This window comes from Podarcis pityusensis (assembly GCF_964106645.2).
Source record: "Podarcis pityusensis genome assembly, chromosome: 13".
Lineage (NCBI taxonomy): Eukaryota > Metazoa > Chordata > Lepidosauria > Squamata > Lacertidae > Podarcis > Podarcis pityusensis.
In genome coordinates this window covers 10,174,904-10,191,286 of record NC_138038.1, presented here as the reverse complement: position 1 = coordinate 10,191,286, position 16,383 = coordinate 10,174,904, and the positions used below count along the sequence as shown (strand labels likewise).

The 16,383-nt window shown below is 48.5% G+C and overlaps 1 protein-coding gene across 1 annotated transcript in view; it reads right to left on the bottom strand.

Moving 5' to 3' along the window:
* Positions 1-3,814, bottom strand: part of LOC308460365 (amine oxidase [copper-containing] 3-like) — a 28,600-nt gene extending 24,786 nt beyond the window's left edge. The window contains exon 1 of the mRNA XM_080976653.1: positions 1,634-3,814. Coding sequence (XP_080832779.1) covers positions 1,634-3,407 — 1,774 coding nt within the window. The 5' untranslated portion in view covers positions 3,408-3,814. The remainder of the gene's footprint in view (positions 1-1,633) is intronic.
* Positions 3,815-16,383: the final 12,569 nt, after the last annotated feature.

The window sequence follows — 16,383 nt, the reverse complement described above, 5'->3', positions numbered from 1 at the left end:
CAAGTCATCAAGGCCACTCGGAAGCATAGCTGTCAACTTACAGATTTGAAAATAAGGGACCAGCAGCCAAAATAAGGGATTTTCAGAGCACAGGTATGTTCAACTTCTGAGCCCCTCCGAGCCAAAGGCAGAAAGCCCAGCCAGCAGCCAAACAAAGCCTCAAGCGGTGGTTCCCACAGCGCAGCAACCCGGCAAAGGGGATGCAGCAAGGGAAACCACCATCACTTCTCCGCTGGGAAGCGCTGAGCAAAGGCGAGTCCCCAGGCAACGCGGCCGATTTGATCGGCACAAGGCATGCAAGCTCCACCCCCCCCCCAGTCGTTCTTAGACTCCTTATTGGGTGAGCAACGCAGCCAAGCAACCCAGTTGGAGCCTCCCTCCTCCCTGGCCGGCAGGGAGGGAGGGAGAGGAGCTGCTTCCTTTGAAACCCGGGAAATTTAAGGGACATCATCAATAAGGGACAGCAGCGGGACACAGCACTAGGATAAGGGACTTTCCCGCCAAATAAGAGACGGTTGACAGCTATGCTTGGAAGTGTATCTCCTGCCTCAAAAGGAATCCATTCATTTGTAAATCTGCAACAGGAAGCCTTGCTCACTAGTCACTAGGTGGCACTGCCTACAAAGCAACAACACCTGCAGTGTTCACGTCCTTCATCCATAAGGGAGAGATGATAAGGAAGCCTGCTTTAGAAGACGTGAGGGCTGTGCCCCTGGGCAGCTGATCTGCAGCACAGCTGATAGTTCAATAGCACAGGCCACCGGGTCTATTATCTTAGCCTCGCAAAATAAACACCAAGAGGCCACCTCTGGAAGTTGGGTTGGGGCGAGGACTTTGGACGATCTTTCTAGTATATGCACGAGCCAGTATCTTGGCAGAACAGGAAAATACACCAATGACTTTCCCCGCCGCCCTGCATCCCCACTCCTGGCAGATTCACTGCAAGGGACAGAGACATTATTGAGTTCTCCGTGGTTCATTGATGCATTTGTCGGAAAGGACAGAGAGTCCGCTGACAGGCAAGCCCAAGGAAAACTAATACAGTGGTACCTCTGGTTATGTACTTAATTCGTTCCAGAGGTCCATTCTTAACCTGAAACTGTTCTTAACCTGAAGCACCACTTTAGCTAAAGGGGCCTCCTGCTGCTGCCGCGCCGCCTGAGCATGATTTCTGTTCTCATCCTGAAGCAAAGTTTTTAACCGGAGGTACTATTTCTAGGTTAGCGGAGTCTGTAACCTGAAGCGTATGTTACCTGAAGTGTATGTAACCCGAGGTACCACTGTATTAAGACTAAAATTAAGAGAGGGAGGCTGAATTGCTTGGTCAGTGCTCTCCTTTTGAGTAGCAGTCTTGGTCTTCTCCTACTAGGTGCAAACGGCAGTAGGAGTTGGAAGGGACCCCAAGGGACATCTAGTCCAACCCCCTCAATGCAGGGATCTTTTGCCCAATGTGGGCTTTGAACCCACGACTCTGAGATTAAGAGTCTGATGCTCTACCGGCTGAGCTATCCCAGGGTGATCCATTCGAGCCTCCATCATAGACCAAGAACTATCCCACAGCAAGAACGGGACATTGCAGCAAGACACAGAGACTGCTCCAGGAGTGTGAAGGTGAAAAAATGCACACACTTACCACCAACGTCCAGGTCCACCTTGTAGCCGACGAAGTGGGTGTGTATGTTCCCCAGAGTGTGGTCCCCAACTTGGTTCCCGTAATCTAGCCCGTCACCGTAGAGGAAAGATGAGCTGATGTAACCGGAGGCTCGGACTTTGCTTTCAATGGCCCCGTTGGTGTGGAAGACGAAATCCCAGATGTAGTCGTAGTTGCCTATGCTCGAAACTGAGCGGAAGACCAGCGCGGTGGCAGGCAGCCCCCCATAGAAGACGGAACGGAGGTGGGAGTAATGGCGCCGGAGCGGAGCGCCCAGGTCCTGCTCAAACACACACAGGGCGTCGCGGGTGACCAGGGGCCTTTCCGCTTGAGCTAGGGAGCGGACGTCAAGGTAGGTCGCGGAATAAGGACAGTCGACACCTCGAACCAAGGGGAAGGTGAGCCTCCCAATGCCAAAGCTCCCGTCCATGTAGCGGATCGACATCCCCCCAGGGCTGTTGGACCCGTAGACCGACATGGTGTCCTGCACACTGAGCTCGTAGGCGACCCTTTGGCCTTTGAACCGGATGTCAAAGAGACGTGGTCCCCTGCTCACGTCCATCCTGAAGGCAAAACTCCAGAAGGAGGAAAGGACTTGATTGCTCCTCACGCTGTAACGTGGCCCCTGAGGCTCGTAATTCACAGGGCCCGGCCCAGCGGGGGAAACCTTAGGCTTCAACGAAGCAAAACCTCCTTCAGCCGGGACCTTCTGCACCTTCTCCACTTGCAGATGTCCCTCAGCAAATTCTCTCTCCAGCTCTGCCAAGTCCCGGAAATACCGGCCGCCGTAAAACACTTTCTTCACAGCCCAGAGGGAGAGGTCCTGGCTGCTGTGATCCAGAAGCACCTCCAGCCCAACTGGGTGTAAGAAGTAGCCAGTGACGTTCTGGAACAGGACGAGCCAAGTTGAGCGATCTCCGGACTTCAGTCCCCGCGGAGAGGTGGTCATGGCGGCGAGGTTGGTCCCGTCGTAGTCCAAGACCTGCTGCATGAAACTCGGAGCTGTGGGGAAAGCCACCCCATGCAGAAAGCGGGCCATCTGCTTGTATTCGGCATCCAGCGGGGGCCTGCGATAATAAGGCAGCGGCCCTCCATATTTCTGCACTGTCACATCCTGGTGGTAGGTCGGCTCTGGGAGAGGTCCCACCACATACTCAGTAACATTTGGAACGGGCTGGTTTCCAAAATACACCACAGCCAGAGCCTGCCTAGGAGGACGGATTCCTCCGTGATCCAGGAATGCGAGGGACTCCGCTTTGGGTGGCAACTGCAAGTCAATGGAATAAATGCAGTTGTCAGAGGGTTTTGCCTGCGAAGCATCTTCCAAGCTTGCCCCAAGGTTGGACTTCAGGTACAGCGCCACACGGGCCATTTCCTCCTGCGACAGATCTGCAAACACCTGGCTGCAGTCGCTGTGAAGATGCTCCGGGAAGCTCTGCGACTGGTAACCGCACCAGGTGGCATTTTCGCCTCTGGTCAACAAGACGCAAACCAAGGCAAAAATCACAACCAAGGCCAGGAGGAGCATGAAGAGAAGAGCTTTGCCGTTCATCTCTGCAGCAGCCGTGGAAGCTGCAAAGCATCGATGGAGCCCAGCAGTGGCGGTCGCAGCTCTAAGCAGCTCCTTTGAACTCTGACCAGCTGGATTAACAGAGCGTGGAGACAGAGGTGAGGCAGAGACAGAGGGAGGGGCTTGCAGAGGGTCAGCAAGAGGCAGATGGCCCCGGGTTTCAACTTCTCTTGCAGAGATGCTCATCCAGAGGCAGAGGTATCCCAGGGATTCACAGCAGACGGTGACTCACTAGACAAATCACACGCCACTCACTCCTGGCTGCTCGTCGAGTCCAGCCAGCTTCCTGGGGAGTCTGCAAAGCCAGGGTCATCAGATACTTGCAGGTCTGGCAGGTTCGCCATGTTTTGTACACTAAGCAGCTGGCCCCCTCTTCCTCCCCAATGTAGCCTCTTAATGCTCAGAGTGCAAGTGTGTTTGCTCATCAAAACACTGATATCCTGCCTCTCACTCATTTACAAGATCCAAGGCAGGTAATGGTGGCATGACCCGAGCGCAAGCTTACGAAAGAGTCCCAGAACGTTTAATAGGCCTTATTCCCCCAAGGGAGTGGGTTTAGGACAGCAGCCTAAAAACCCCGCTAATGCAAATATAAAACTGAGGTTTAAAAAACAGAAACACCGTCACAAACACTAACACAGTAATAAAGCATGCCCTTGATCGGGCTTTTCCTTGCAAGATGCTATAATAAACGCCAGGCTTGAATAAAAAGCGCTGCATCTTGATCCATTAAAAGAAAAGGGTACATTTCTGCCAAGCAGACACTCATGTGAAGAATGCAAGGTCCCTCTCCCTCTCTGCATTTCACAAGGAATATCAGATCATGAGAAGAAAGGATGTCCTGCTTTACAAAAGGAGAAAGGGGTGAGCAGCAAGCATCATCATGGTGAGGGACCTCTCTCGACCTTCTTGAGGCCTAAGTGTGCACACCTGCATTCCCATAGTGTTATGTACTGAGTTGAATAGGATCCAAAAGGCAGCAGTCTGATTGGTCCTAGAACAATAGGATTCAGAATGCAGCAGTCTGATTGGTCCTAGAACAATAGGATTCAGAATGCAGCAGTCTGATTGGTCCTAGAACAATAGGGTCTATAATGCAGCAGTCTGATTGGTCCACAGGAACCACCCAATCCAGCTCCAGGTGGAAGTGAATCCGCAACCTGATTGGCCTACAGGTGAATCCCGGAATTAGCCAATCACGTGGGGCCCATTGTGTTAATAATGTATATAAAGCAGATATTCTGGGGGAACGTCCATTCCTCCTCACCACTATGAGCTGAATAAAGAGCATGAAATCCACTCTTGACTCCGAGTATATTTCACAGGGCTTCATCATTTTCCTCAGGATGAAAGCCACAGGAATCGGAGCGGCTTTTGTTTGGTAGAATTTTCCCCATGTGTGGAGCATCCCACTTCTTTTACCGGCATTTCTAGGAAAAAAAGAGGGAACCCTAAGTGCCCCTAAACTGGAATTTGAAGCTGCAACAGCGAAGAGGCTTCAAACAGTTTGCGCCTCTCTCTGTGCCTGGCCTGGCTGAGGAAAGAAAAACATAAACACGCCCAGCCAGGAGAAGCTCTGTGTGGGAATTTCCATGCCCGCTTCCAGCCTGTTCCCAATGTTGGTTTCCTGAAACCTTGCTCCTGCCGTTAATGTGCCCTTTCTGTCTCCTTCCAGAGGCCAGCCGTCATCCGCACCAGATGGCCCCATGTGCCCCTGTTCCATCCTTGACCGCTGCCACTCCTCTTCCCAGTAAATTCTGTTAAGTGGTACAGTCAGGCAATTGTAACAACCAGGAGTCGTGTGGCACCTGAAAGACTAGCCCATTTAGGATGGCGTAAGAGTTTGGCGACCACTGCCCACTTCATCACAGAGGCATGAAGCGTTATTCTGAGTGACGCATGGCGGTGGCTATAAACAGTGAGGTCAGAAAGGAGACTGTGATAATTACAGTGGTACCTTGTGTTACATACACTTCAGGTTACATACGCTTCAGGTTACAGACTCCGCTAACCCAGAAATAGTACCTTGAGCTAAGAACTTTGCTTCAGGATAAGAACAGAAATTGTGCTCCGTTGGCACAGCGGCAGCAGGAGGCCCCATTAGCTAAAGAGGTGCTTCAGGTTAAGAACAGTTTCAGGTTAAGAACGGACCTCCGGAACGAATTAAGTTCTTAACCAGATGTACCACTGTACATAATTAACAGTGGCGGTTCATAAAACAGTTTTTGATTAACTGTTTTGGCGATCACTCGTAGCTGAGTAAGATTGTCTTCCATGAACACTGTCCCGTAAGTGACTGTGGAGGCCAATTCTGGATCCACACATCCTTCCACAGTGGGGACATAGATCTCTGGGCGGGTTGATCACGGTGAGGGTTTGCCAAATGTGCCTTCCTCTTAGCACGTTTCTCCCTTGCATCTCGAGTTTGAGTGTCTTCAAAGCCCATGACACCTTTGGCAAAGGCTGTTCTCCAATTGGGGCGCTTGCAGGCCAGTGTTTCCCAGTTGTTGGGAAACTACATTTTTTACGATTTGCCTTGAGAGAGTCTTTAAAGCTCTTTTGTTGACCACCGGCATTACCCTTTCCATTTTTAAATTTGGATCCTGGCATCCTGGAATCCTGGCATCCTCCAAACCAGGTCAGGGAACAGCGGGATGGCAGGGCTACGCCTCCCCACTGCCTCCCGAGCTTGTGGGGCTGGCCGATGTCTGCCCGAAGCGCGGGGCGCTCTGCTTCAGCGTGCCCCGCGCAGCAGGCTGCTATCCGCAGCCTAGGGAGCCCTGCGGGAACTCCCGCGGGCTCCCCAGGCTTGCTGATAGCTTCCTGAAGCCTGGAGAGCGAGAGGGGTCGGTGCGCACCGACCCCTCTTGCTCTCCAAGCTTCAGCGAAAGCCTGTATTCGCCCCATAGGACACACACAGATTTCCCCTTCATTTTTGGAGGGGGAAAAGTGCATCCTATGGGGGGGGAAAATACGGTAATAAAAAAAATTGAAGGAAAAAATTAAAAAATAGCTAAAATGTTGGAGTTTACAGATTTCCTTCTGAAGCGCCATTTCCCCTGCCAAATACAGATTATATATATATATATTCCTTTGATAGTGTCTGTATGGTTTGGTCATGGCCTTTGGCTAGTACAGTTAAGCCTCTCTCTCCTTGCTAATAGTCATTTTCTTGTACACCTGTAGTATGCACATGCCTTTTCTTTCTTGGTTCTTGGTTCAGATACTATGGAACAGTTTGCAGGGGTTTCTTTTCCGCAGCAGCAGATGGTGCATTGAGGTTGCGCCACTCCCCTGCATTGCTGCATTGCGGGACATGGGGAACGGGTTCAATATTGTGATAGGAATTTTATGGTCTTAGATATATGGTAATGTTCATAAGTGTACCAACCAAGCACGTACATAGATCAGCACAGGAAGACCAACCTGGAACCATTTTGATTCCTAAACTGAGCAAATGTTTTCTCTACAAGGTCAAAGTGGGAAACCTCCCCATTGTCTCTTTCCTCACAAATCCTGTCTTAAGGGCACATTTAAGATATGAATAGGGTGTGAGCCTGTGACATGGCCCAGGGACTAAGTATTTATCATTACAAAAGACTGGCCAGGCTCCCCAGGAAATCCAATCAAGTAACCTGCCAGACAGGAGATAAACAGTGACAGGAGAAAAACAACATTCAAATTTCTGTTTTAGACCACCTTTTTTGTGATGTAGGTATGATGTATCTGAGGGGTGGTCTTAGGTTACACCCCTTCTGTGATGTATGTATGATGTTTCTGGGGGTGGTCTTGATCTACGGGTTGGCAATTTCAAAAGTCTTTATAAGGCCTTGCGCACCATTTTTCGGGGTTCCTCCTCTCTCCTGCGGGTGAGGGGAGCACCCTGTTGCAACAGATCAATAAAGATCAAGCTTATTAGCTGCTTTGCTTCTCAATATTCTCTGGTTGGCCTCTGTTATTCTCTCCTACCAATAGGGAACCTATGTAAGGACTCTATATGGGCTCTTGGATACCCCATAAGGGAAAAGGGCAATTTTTGTTTACAACAAAAGCCCTCCTACGTTGCCTCCATCCCTTCTCCTGTTGCCATGTGCAGCGGTGGCTCAGCTGAAGGTGGCTCAGCTCCACCATGGCAGCAGCCTACTGCTTTTCCCGATGCATCAGACCAAAGGGCCCAACTGGTGACAATGGATCAGACCCAATGGATCAGACCAAAGGGCCCAAGTGCACTCAAGCTCCCCTGCAACCGCTACCCCAAGGCAGCCTTGCCTCCAGTAGTGAAGGTAGAACACAGCCATTGCGTCTCCAAGTCACTGATAGCCTGATCTTCCACAAACTCATCTAATCCTCTTTCCAAAGCCAACAAAGGTCTGCCAAAAGGCGGCTCATGAACAAGGTAATTTAAATCCTACAGGTCAAAGTCCTCCGATCCCAAGCAGTCAACCATCAATTCTGTGTCCAGGGCGGCTGTCTACCAGCTCCATCTGGTACATAGGCTGAGACCCTATCTGACCGCAGACTGTCTCGCCAGAGTGGTGCATGCTCTGGTTATCTCCCGCTTGGACTACTGCAATGCGCTCTACGTGGGGCTACCTTTGAAGGTGACCCGGAAACTACAACTAATCCAGAATGCGGCAGCTAGACAGGCGACTGGGAGTGGCCGCCGAGACCACATAAGAGCGGTCTTGAAAGACCTACAATGGCTCCCAGTACATTTCCAAGCACAGTTCAAAGTGTTGGGGCTGACCTTTAAAGCCCTAAACAGCCTCGGTCCAGTATATCTGAAGGAGGGTCTCCATCCCCATCGTTCAGCCTGGACACGGAGGTCCAGTGCCGAGGGCCTTCTGGCGGTTCCCTCATTGTGAGAAGTGAGGTTACAGGGAACCAGGCAGAGGGCCTTCTTGGTAGTGGTGCCTGCCCTGTGGAACGCCCTCCCATCAGATGTCAAGGAAATAAACAACGATCTGACTTTTAGAAGACGTCTGAAGGCAGCCCTGTATAGGGAAGTTTTTAATGTTCAATGTTTTATCGTATTTTTAATGTTCTGTTGGGAGCTGCCCAGAGTGGCTGGGGAAACCCAGCCAGATGGGCAGGGAATAATTAAATTATTATTATCAATCAATCTTTATTACGGTCCAGAGACCCAACAAATCATTACAAATCAATACACAATTCATACAGCCTACCTCCAGGTTAAACAAGCATTTTGTTTAGAATATAGGGCTCATTTATTCTGGCAGCCACCGATAAAAACTTTGCCACTGCTAACGTTCTAGCATTTGTCCGGTCTTCCAGTAGGAACCTGACATAGTGAGCCTCTGATTTTCCCGGGAAAGGTACCAGCAAGGGTAGTATCAGTTCAGCCCTGGCCTGCTCATATTTTGCACAATGCAACAAAATATGTTTTGTGGAATCGATGTCTTGAGCACACGAGCAAAGTCTGTCCTGGTTATTATTATTACTACTACTACTACTACTACTATTAATATCATCAAAGCTGGAAACATAACATTTATTTTTCTCTGGAATGTACCTGCATCGGAGCTCCATCTATTGCCTCTTAGCCGAAACAACCTCACAGGGTTGGCTGGAAGGAGAACCATTTAGGAGGGATACAGGCGCAATGTATTAACAGCAGCAGCAATAATACTGGAAAAAGTCATCATCGGGTCTTTTCATTACTAGCAGATTCGAACCACCCCAATCCCTAAAGCAGGGCTTCCCAAACTTGGGACTCTTTTTGGACTCTTGGGGCTTTTTTTGGACTACAACTCCCATCACCCCTAGCTAGCAGGACCAGTGGTCAGGGATGATGGGAATCGTAGTCCAAAAACAGCCAGACACCCAAGTTTGGGAAACCCTCTGTTCTAAAGTCTTGAGGGAGGTAACATTTAATCGTTAACAAACGCGCTTACATATACAGTGGTATCTCGGGTTACATACGCTTCAGTTTACAGACGCTTCAGGTTACAGACTCCGCTTACCCAGAAATATTACCTCGGGTTAAGAACTTTGCTTCAGGATGAGAACAGAAATCGCGCTCCGGCGGTGCGGCGGCAGCAGGAGGCCCCATTAGCTAAAGTGGTGCTTCAGGTTAAGAAGAGTTTCAGGTTAAGAACAGACCTCCAGAACAAATTAAGTACTTAACCTGAGGTACCACAGTATTTGTTTCAATAACAAGACGCTAGAAAATTACAACTTTCCCCTCTCAAACAGAGAGCTATGCAAGGTAATTTTGGCAGAGGCTTTACTAGGTCACTTAAGAGCACCGGGGGTGGTGTGCCTTTTTCACCCTGAGGGCCATAATCCTTTCTGTGCAACCTTCCCAGGGCCACATGCCAGCAACGGGCAAAAACGGGCAGAGTAACTAATTAAAATTTTGCAATTGTACAGCTAGCTACTTTCCACACGTAACCACAAAGCCCTCTCTATCCTCAAGAGAGGCAAACAAGTATTAAGAGTTCAAGGAAGGGTTCCAGTCAGACCAAAAGCCCCTTCAAGGAAAGGGTGAAGCAGGGCTGGTGGGGAATATAGCCAGGGTTGGGGGTTGGGGAGGGAACAGGCCTGAGGCCAAGATGCAGACGTCTGGAGCGCCCGGGATCGAGTTTCCCATTCCATGTCTTACAGACATAGCTAAGGAGCTGCTAACAAGTGAAGCTCTTGTCCCCAAGCTTTAAAAAGGGCCCCTGGACGGTTAAGTCCAGTCAAAGGTGGGGTTGTGGCGCTCATCTCACTTTCAGGCCGAGGGAGCCAGCGTTTGTCCACAGACAGCTTTCCGGGTCATGTGGCCAGCATAACTAAACTGCTTCTGGTGCAATGGAACACCATGACGGAAGCCAGAGCGCATGGAAACGCCATTTACCTTCCCGCCGCAGCGGTACCTATTTATCTACTTGCACTGGTGTGCTTTCAGACTGCTAGGTTGGCAGAAGCTGGGACAGAGCAATGGGAGCTCACACCATCGTGTGGATTCGAAGTCCAGTTAAAGGCAGGGTTGTGGCGCTCATCTCGCTTTCAGGCCAAGGGAGCCGGCGTTTGTCCAGACAGGTTTGCGGGTCATGTGGCCAGCATGACTAAACCACTTCTGGTGCAATGGAACACCATGACGGAAGCCAGAGCGCATGGAAACGCCATTTACCTTCCCGCCGCAGCGGTACCTATTTATCTACTTGCACTGGTATGCTTTCGACCTGCTAGGTTGGCAGGAGCTGGGACAGAGCAATGGGAGCTCACCTTGTTGCGGGGATTCGAACCACCGACCTTCTGATCGGCAAGCCCAAGAGGCTCAGCGGTTTAGACCACAGCGCCACCCGCGTCCCCAAGCTGTACAGAGGGCTGCCTGAGAGAAAGCTTGCTCTCCACTGACGGATTGTGATGGGGCACATACTGAGAAGCTCCAAGTCCCCGGTCTGTACGGGATGCGGAGCATGAACTGAAACCAGCACCTAGAATGCTAGAGGCAGCCCTGTATCGAGACCCAAACTGGCGGTGTTTCATGCTCTCGGCGTGCCCATCTGTAAACAGGAAGCTTCATTCTACACCAGTTGAAAAGGTGAAGGCAGCCTCATGCGCTGTGCCAGATTACTGACCGAACACGGCTAGCACGAAGCAAGCTCCGTTTGCTCAGCTTTCTGGTCAGCAGCACAAGAACTTAGCAGACTTTGAAGAGGGCAGACCTTGCGTTGCACGACCTGAAGTCATTCTGCTAAGAATTTAAACTTATTTAAAGACAATTATGAGAAATGTTGGTCAGAGGTGAAAAAGGATTTAGAGATATGGTCAAACTTGAAGCTTTCCTTACTAGGTCGAATTGCTGTTATAAAGATGAATGTATTGCCAAGAATGTTATTTCTCTTTCAATCATTCCAAATTGTGGACAAAATGGACTGTTTCAAGAGGTGGCAGAGAGATATTTCAAAATTTGTCTGGCAGGGCAAAAAGCCTAGAATAAAATTTAAAATACTAACCGATGCAAAGGATAGAGGTGGATTTGCCCTGCCAGACCTTAAACTCTATTATGAATCAGCAGCATTCTGCTGGTTGAAAGAATGGCTGCTTCTTGAAAACACAGAGGAGGTGTGAGGAGGTCCTGGAAATAAGCAAATGAAGGTCAAGTAATGGAAGGAAAGAATTGTTTTTAAATATTTTTACTTTGTATTTTTTCCTGTTTTTTTTTCTTTTTGTGTGTGTTTTGTAAAACATTGAAAATCTTAATAAATATCTTAAAAAAAAAGAAAAAAAGAAGTCATTCCTTCCAGCACCTACCGAGCTTTCAACTGCACAGCGTCATTTTGTCGATGCGGAATTCAGCATCCTAGCATACTGAACTTCTGCAGACTCCTGCGGAAGAGCAACTATTATCTGTGGCTGCAGGAAAAACCTAAAAAGAGAAAGGAAAGTGGGAGGGGGCTGTAGATTGGTTGGGGTGGCATCTTATACAGCTTTCTTGTCCCTTTCTTAGGATGCTATAGCCTGACCACTACAGCTGGGCAATATATCGTCCCTAACCTGAGGTCCAGCTCCGAGGGCCTTCTGGCGGTTCCCTCGCTACAAGAAGCCAAGTTACAGGGAACCAGGCAGAGGGCCTTCTCAGTAGTGGCACCTGCCCTGTGGAACGCCCTCCCACCAGATGTCAAAGAGAAAAATAACTACCAAATTTTTAGAAGACATCTGAAGGCAGCCCTGTTTAGGGAGGCTTTTAAAGTTTAATAGGTTATTGTATTTTAGTGTTCTGTTGGAAGCTGCCCAGAGTGGCTGGGGAAACTCAGCCAGATGGGCAGGGTATAAATAATAAATTATTATTATAAACCGGTTTGAAGTCCGTATTGCGATATCGGTTTCATAACTGTTGACCTGGCAATATACAGTTGTACCTCGGGTTACAGACATTTCAGGTTACAGACTCCACTAACCCAGAAATAGTACCTCGGGTGAAGAACTTTGCTTCAGGATGAGAACAGAAATCGTGCTCTGGCGGTGAGGCAGCAGCGGGAGGCCCCATTAGCTAAAATGGTACCTCAGGTTAAGAACAGTTTCAGGTTAAGAATGGACCTCCAGAATGAATTAAGTTCTTAACCCGAGGTGCCACTGTACTTTGAATCGTGATTTGTGTGTATATTTGTGCTACACAAAAATCATGATGCCGGAAAAGCCGTGAAGCCAGCCCATGTCTCTACATAGCTCCATCCTTGTTTCTGACGTGATATATCAACATATCACAATGTTTAAGGTAAAGGTAAAGGGACCCCTGACCATTAGGTCCAGTCATGACCGACTCTGGGGTTGCGCGCTCATCTCGCTCTATAGGCCGAGGGAGCCGGCGTTTGTCCGCAGACAGCTTCTGTGTCATGTGGCCAGCATGACTAAGCCGCTTCTGGCGAACCAGAGCAGCACACGGAAACACCGTTTACCTTCCCGCTGGAGTGGTACCTATTTATCTACTTGCACTTTGATGTGCTTTCGAACTGCTAGGTTGGCAGGAGCAGGGACCTGAGCAACGGGAGCTCACCCCGTCGCGGGGATTCGAACCACCGACCTTTTTATTGGCAAGTCCTAGGCTCTGTGGTTTAACCCACAGCGCCACCCGCGTCCCTGCTCCTTGCTTAAATAGGCCAAAAATAGGCTTGAAATTGTACAGGCACATAGACAGGAACATCTTAGTAGACGAAGGGGAGAAGAGAGACAAGAATGAGCACTCCTTCAGAGCTTTCTCTGAAGATGCAGAATTTAGGCCAAACTTGCAACCGCATGCAAATGTGCTTAAATAAAATAATTCAGGTAAGACTATCGATTTCAAACTTTTATGTCAAATTCTCCTAATTAATTTGTGTGTGAAAACGTACACAGTGCACTCAAAGCATCTCTATGTGCCTCCACAGTTAAAAGGAAACAGAAAAGTACAAGGATTTTTCCAGTTATGGAGCCACATCATACGCTACCAACTGGTCATGCTTCAACAGCAACAAAAACATTCGCACCGGGTTACCAGACTTCAAGGAAATGGATGGCAAGATGAAGCTAAAAACACCACACTACAGGCAGATAGAAAACAATGCCAAAGTGTTTATGGTGAGCCAAGAGACCTACTCTTGGTGAACATGTGGAAGAAGGGAAGTTGTCCATACTCTTTTAAATACAAATCCTGGTATCAAAAAGGTCATCAAGGAACTTATTGGTAAAGAAGATGAAGATTACTATATAGCAAATGACAGGGAAGATGGGCAGGGAAGCCAAAGCAAAACAGAATACAACATCCTACTAGGGAGGAATGCCATCAATGGACTGGAGACATTGTTGTGTGCCAAGTTTATGTGAAACAAGACATCTGTAAAAATACTGAGTTTCTGCTATGCAGAATATGAATTTGTTAGAGAGGGAGCAGATAGTAACCTAGGCAAAGCTTTAGGAAGAGCCTGGCATGTTAAGGAAAAGAAGCTCTCAGGAAGTGAAGACTAGGTGAGAAATAGGGAGTAGCAAGCAAGGATAGCTAAGATTTATTATTGCATTGTTTAACGTAAAAGGTAAAGGGACTCCTGACCATTAGGTCCAGTCGTGGCAACTCTGGGGTTGCGGCGCTCATCTTGCTTTATTGGCCGAGGGAGCCGGGGTACAGCTTCCAGGTCATGTGGCCAGCATGACTAAGCCACTTCTGGCGAACCAGAGCAGCGCACGGAAACGCCGTTTACCTTCCCGCCGGAGCGGTACCTATTTATCTACTTGCACTTTGATGTGCTTTCGAACTGCTAGGTTGACAGGAGCAGGGACCAAGCAACGGGAGCTCACCCCATCGGGGGGATTTGAACCGCCAACCTTCTGATCAGCAAGTCCTAGGCTCTGTGGTTTAACCCACAGTGCATTGCATTGTTTACTTGCTTGTAATTCTTTTTTCGGGACATTAGTGGGAAACTATGGTAGCAGTACCCAAGTTATCTGAGCATTGATCGCGAACTTAGGTTAACCCTAAATCGAACAAACTGACTTTAATGTTGGCCATGTTAAAAATAAAACACTTGGTTTGTGAAACACATACTTGAAAAAGCCAAGCCAAACCACACTATTTTCTGCTGCAAAAGTGCCAGGATGGAATTCAACCTGCCTTTTGATATGGTACCGAGAAAAGGCCTGTCACCACATTGTGTGCCTGTTAATGTGTAATCTCACCAGCAGATCTACTTGTTGGTAGATCCATTGACAATAAGGCAAAAAAGTTGAAAAACCAACTTTACAGTTCTAAGAATTCCAGGAGAACTGCAGGCAGGAATTTCGAACAAAAAAGTTACAAAGGGACTTAATGCTGTGGTTTTTCAGCAAAGATCCTACGCAGCAGACCTGAACGTTTCAATTTGCCCCTGGCTCACATGTAAAAACAATGATTTGGAGAATACAACCCATGCCATTGTGCAGGTCAACTAAATGCAACTTGATGGTCCCATCTGAAGGAACAGGGGGTTGGTAATCTGAATTATGCACTCAGCAGTTTTGCAGCCATCCAAATTCAAACCCAAGTTTTGAGTTTCCATCCGTCGCAACCATCAGTGCGAACATTAACCATGCCTTACCCTTGCTTACAGAGAAAAGCAAGTTACTTTCTTACCAAAGGCAGCTGATGTATAACGGATGAGCATATATGTATATCTGTAGCTGTGTTAAGTCTCTTGCTGCAAAACAGAACTTTGTGGCACCTTGAAGATTAACAGATCCATTGTAGCATAAGCCACCATGGACTAGAACAAGGCCTTGTTGTCTTTGATGACCTGCCATTCTTCCACTTGCAAACTGGCCACAATCACTTTGGGTGTCATCAGTAAAGCCCAACTGGTTTTTGCTCTCAGACGCAATCAGTCCAGTTACCTAGAACGATAATCCTAGGTCAGTGCTAAGGGGCTCTCCAGTTTCCTTAGGTCCAGGAAAGGTTTGCAGCCGGACTAAGGAGCATGTGACTTTTCGCATGCTGCTGGGGACTACAAATCCCACCATCTCTGACCACTGGCGATGATGGCTGGGGCTGAGGGGAATCTGAACTGAGCATCATCTGAAGACCACAGAGGTTCCCATCCCTGGTTGAGAGAGCCATTCATGAAACACACCTCCATGACAAGACCCCAGCCTCCAGTCCTCTTTGTTATTTGCCATTTCCCTTCCCCTTCATTGCGTTCAAAGAAACAAAGCAGGAATGATGCTTCTCAGTTTCAGTATGGTACATCAGAAGCGAATCCTCCTTTCAAAAGCAACAGAGGCCGACCAAGACAAAAGGGCCATGGAAAAGCTGAATGTTTGTACTGAGTGGTTTTCACACAGCAGCAGATTCAGGAAGATTTTGTTGCTGCTGCTGACGCCACTATGCTTGCTTTTTTATATGGCATTATTTCAAGTATATTGACTTGTTTAATGAGGGTCCCCCCCCCCCATCCAGACCACCTCTCTTCTTATAGATCTGGAATATTTGGACTTCACGCTCTCGTACATAGTTGAACGATCTTCACCATCGTCAGCAAGTCCATTGACAAGTAGGAGGCACTCTCAGGGGTGAGTTGGGTATTCGTTTCACTTCCAGGGCAGCACAAGGTTATGTTCCTGTTACAGAACAGCAGGTTCAAGGACAGGTACAGTGGTACCTTGGGCTACATACACTTCAGGTTACATACGCTTCAGGTTACAGACTCCGCTATCCCAGAAATAGTACCTCGGGTTAAGAACTTTGCTTCATGATGAGAACAGAAATCGTGCTCCGGCGGCGCGGGAGGCCCCATTAGCTAAAGTGGTGCTTCAGGTTAAGAACAGTTTCAGGTAAAGAACAGACCTCCGGAACAAATTAAGTTCTTAACCCGAGGTACCACTGTACTGAGATTGTTCCTGTGCAGCTGAGGCCCAGGACTGACACAGTCCCCTGACTGATCCTTACCCTTTACTCAAACCACCTCATCCCAGCTGGAACCTTGGGTAGCCACAATGGAATGTGGATCTCACGGCAATATGTGCCGCTGTACTCATTTTGTCATCTTGTGCCAGGTCTCTTATTGATCAGGGAGGTCTAAGAAGATGGCGAACTGTGGACACAGATAAGGAGGTGATTTTCTTTTTAAAAAAGAGAGTGTTAATTATGCAAACTCCAGAGTTCACAGTGCAGTAAATACACTGAACGGTGCGCTTCCAATGGGTTTCG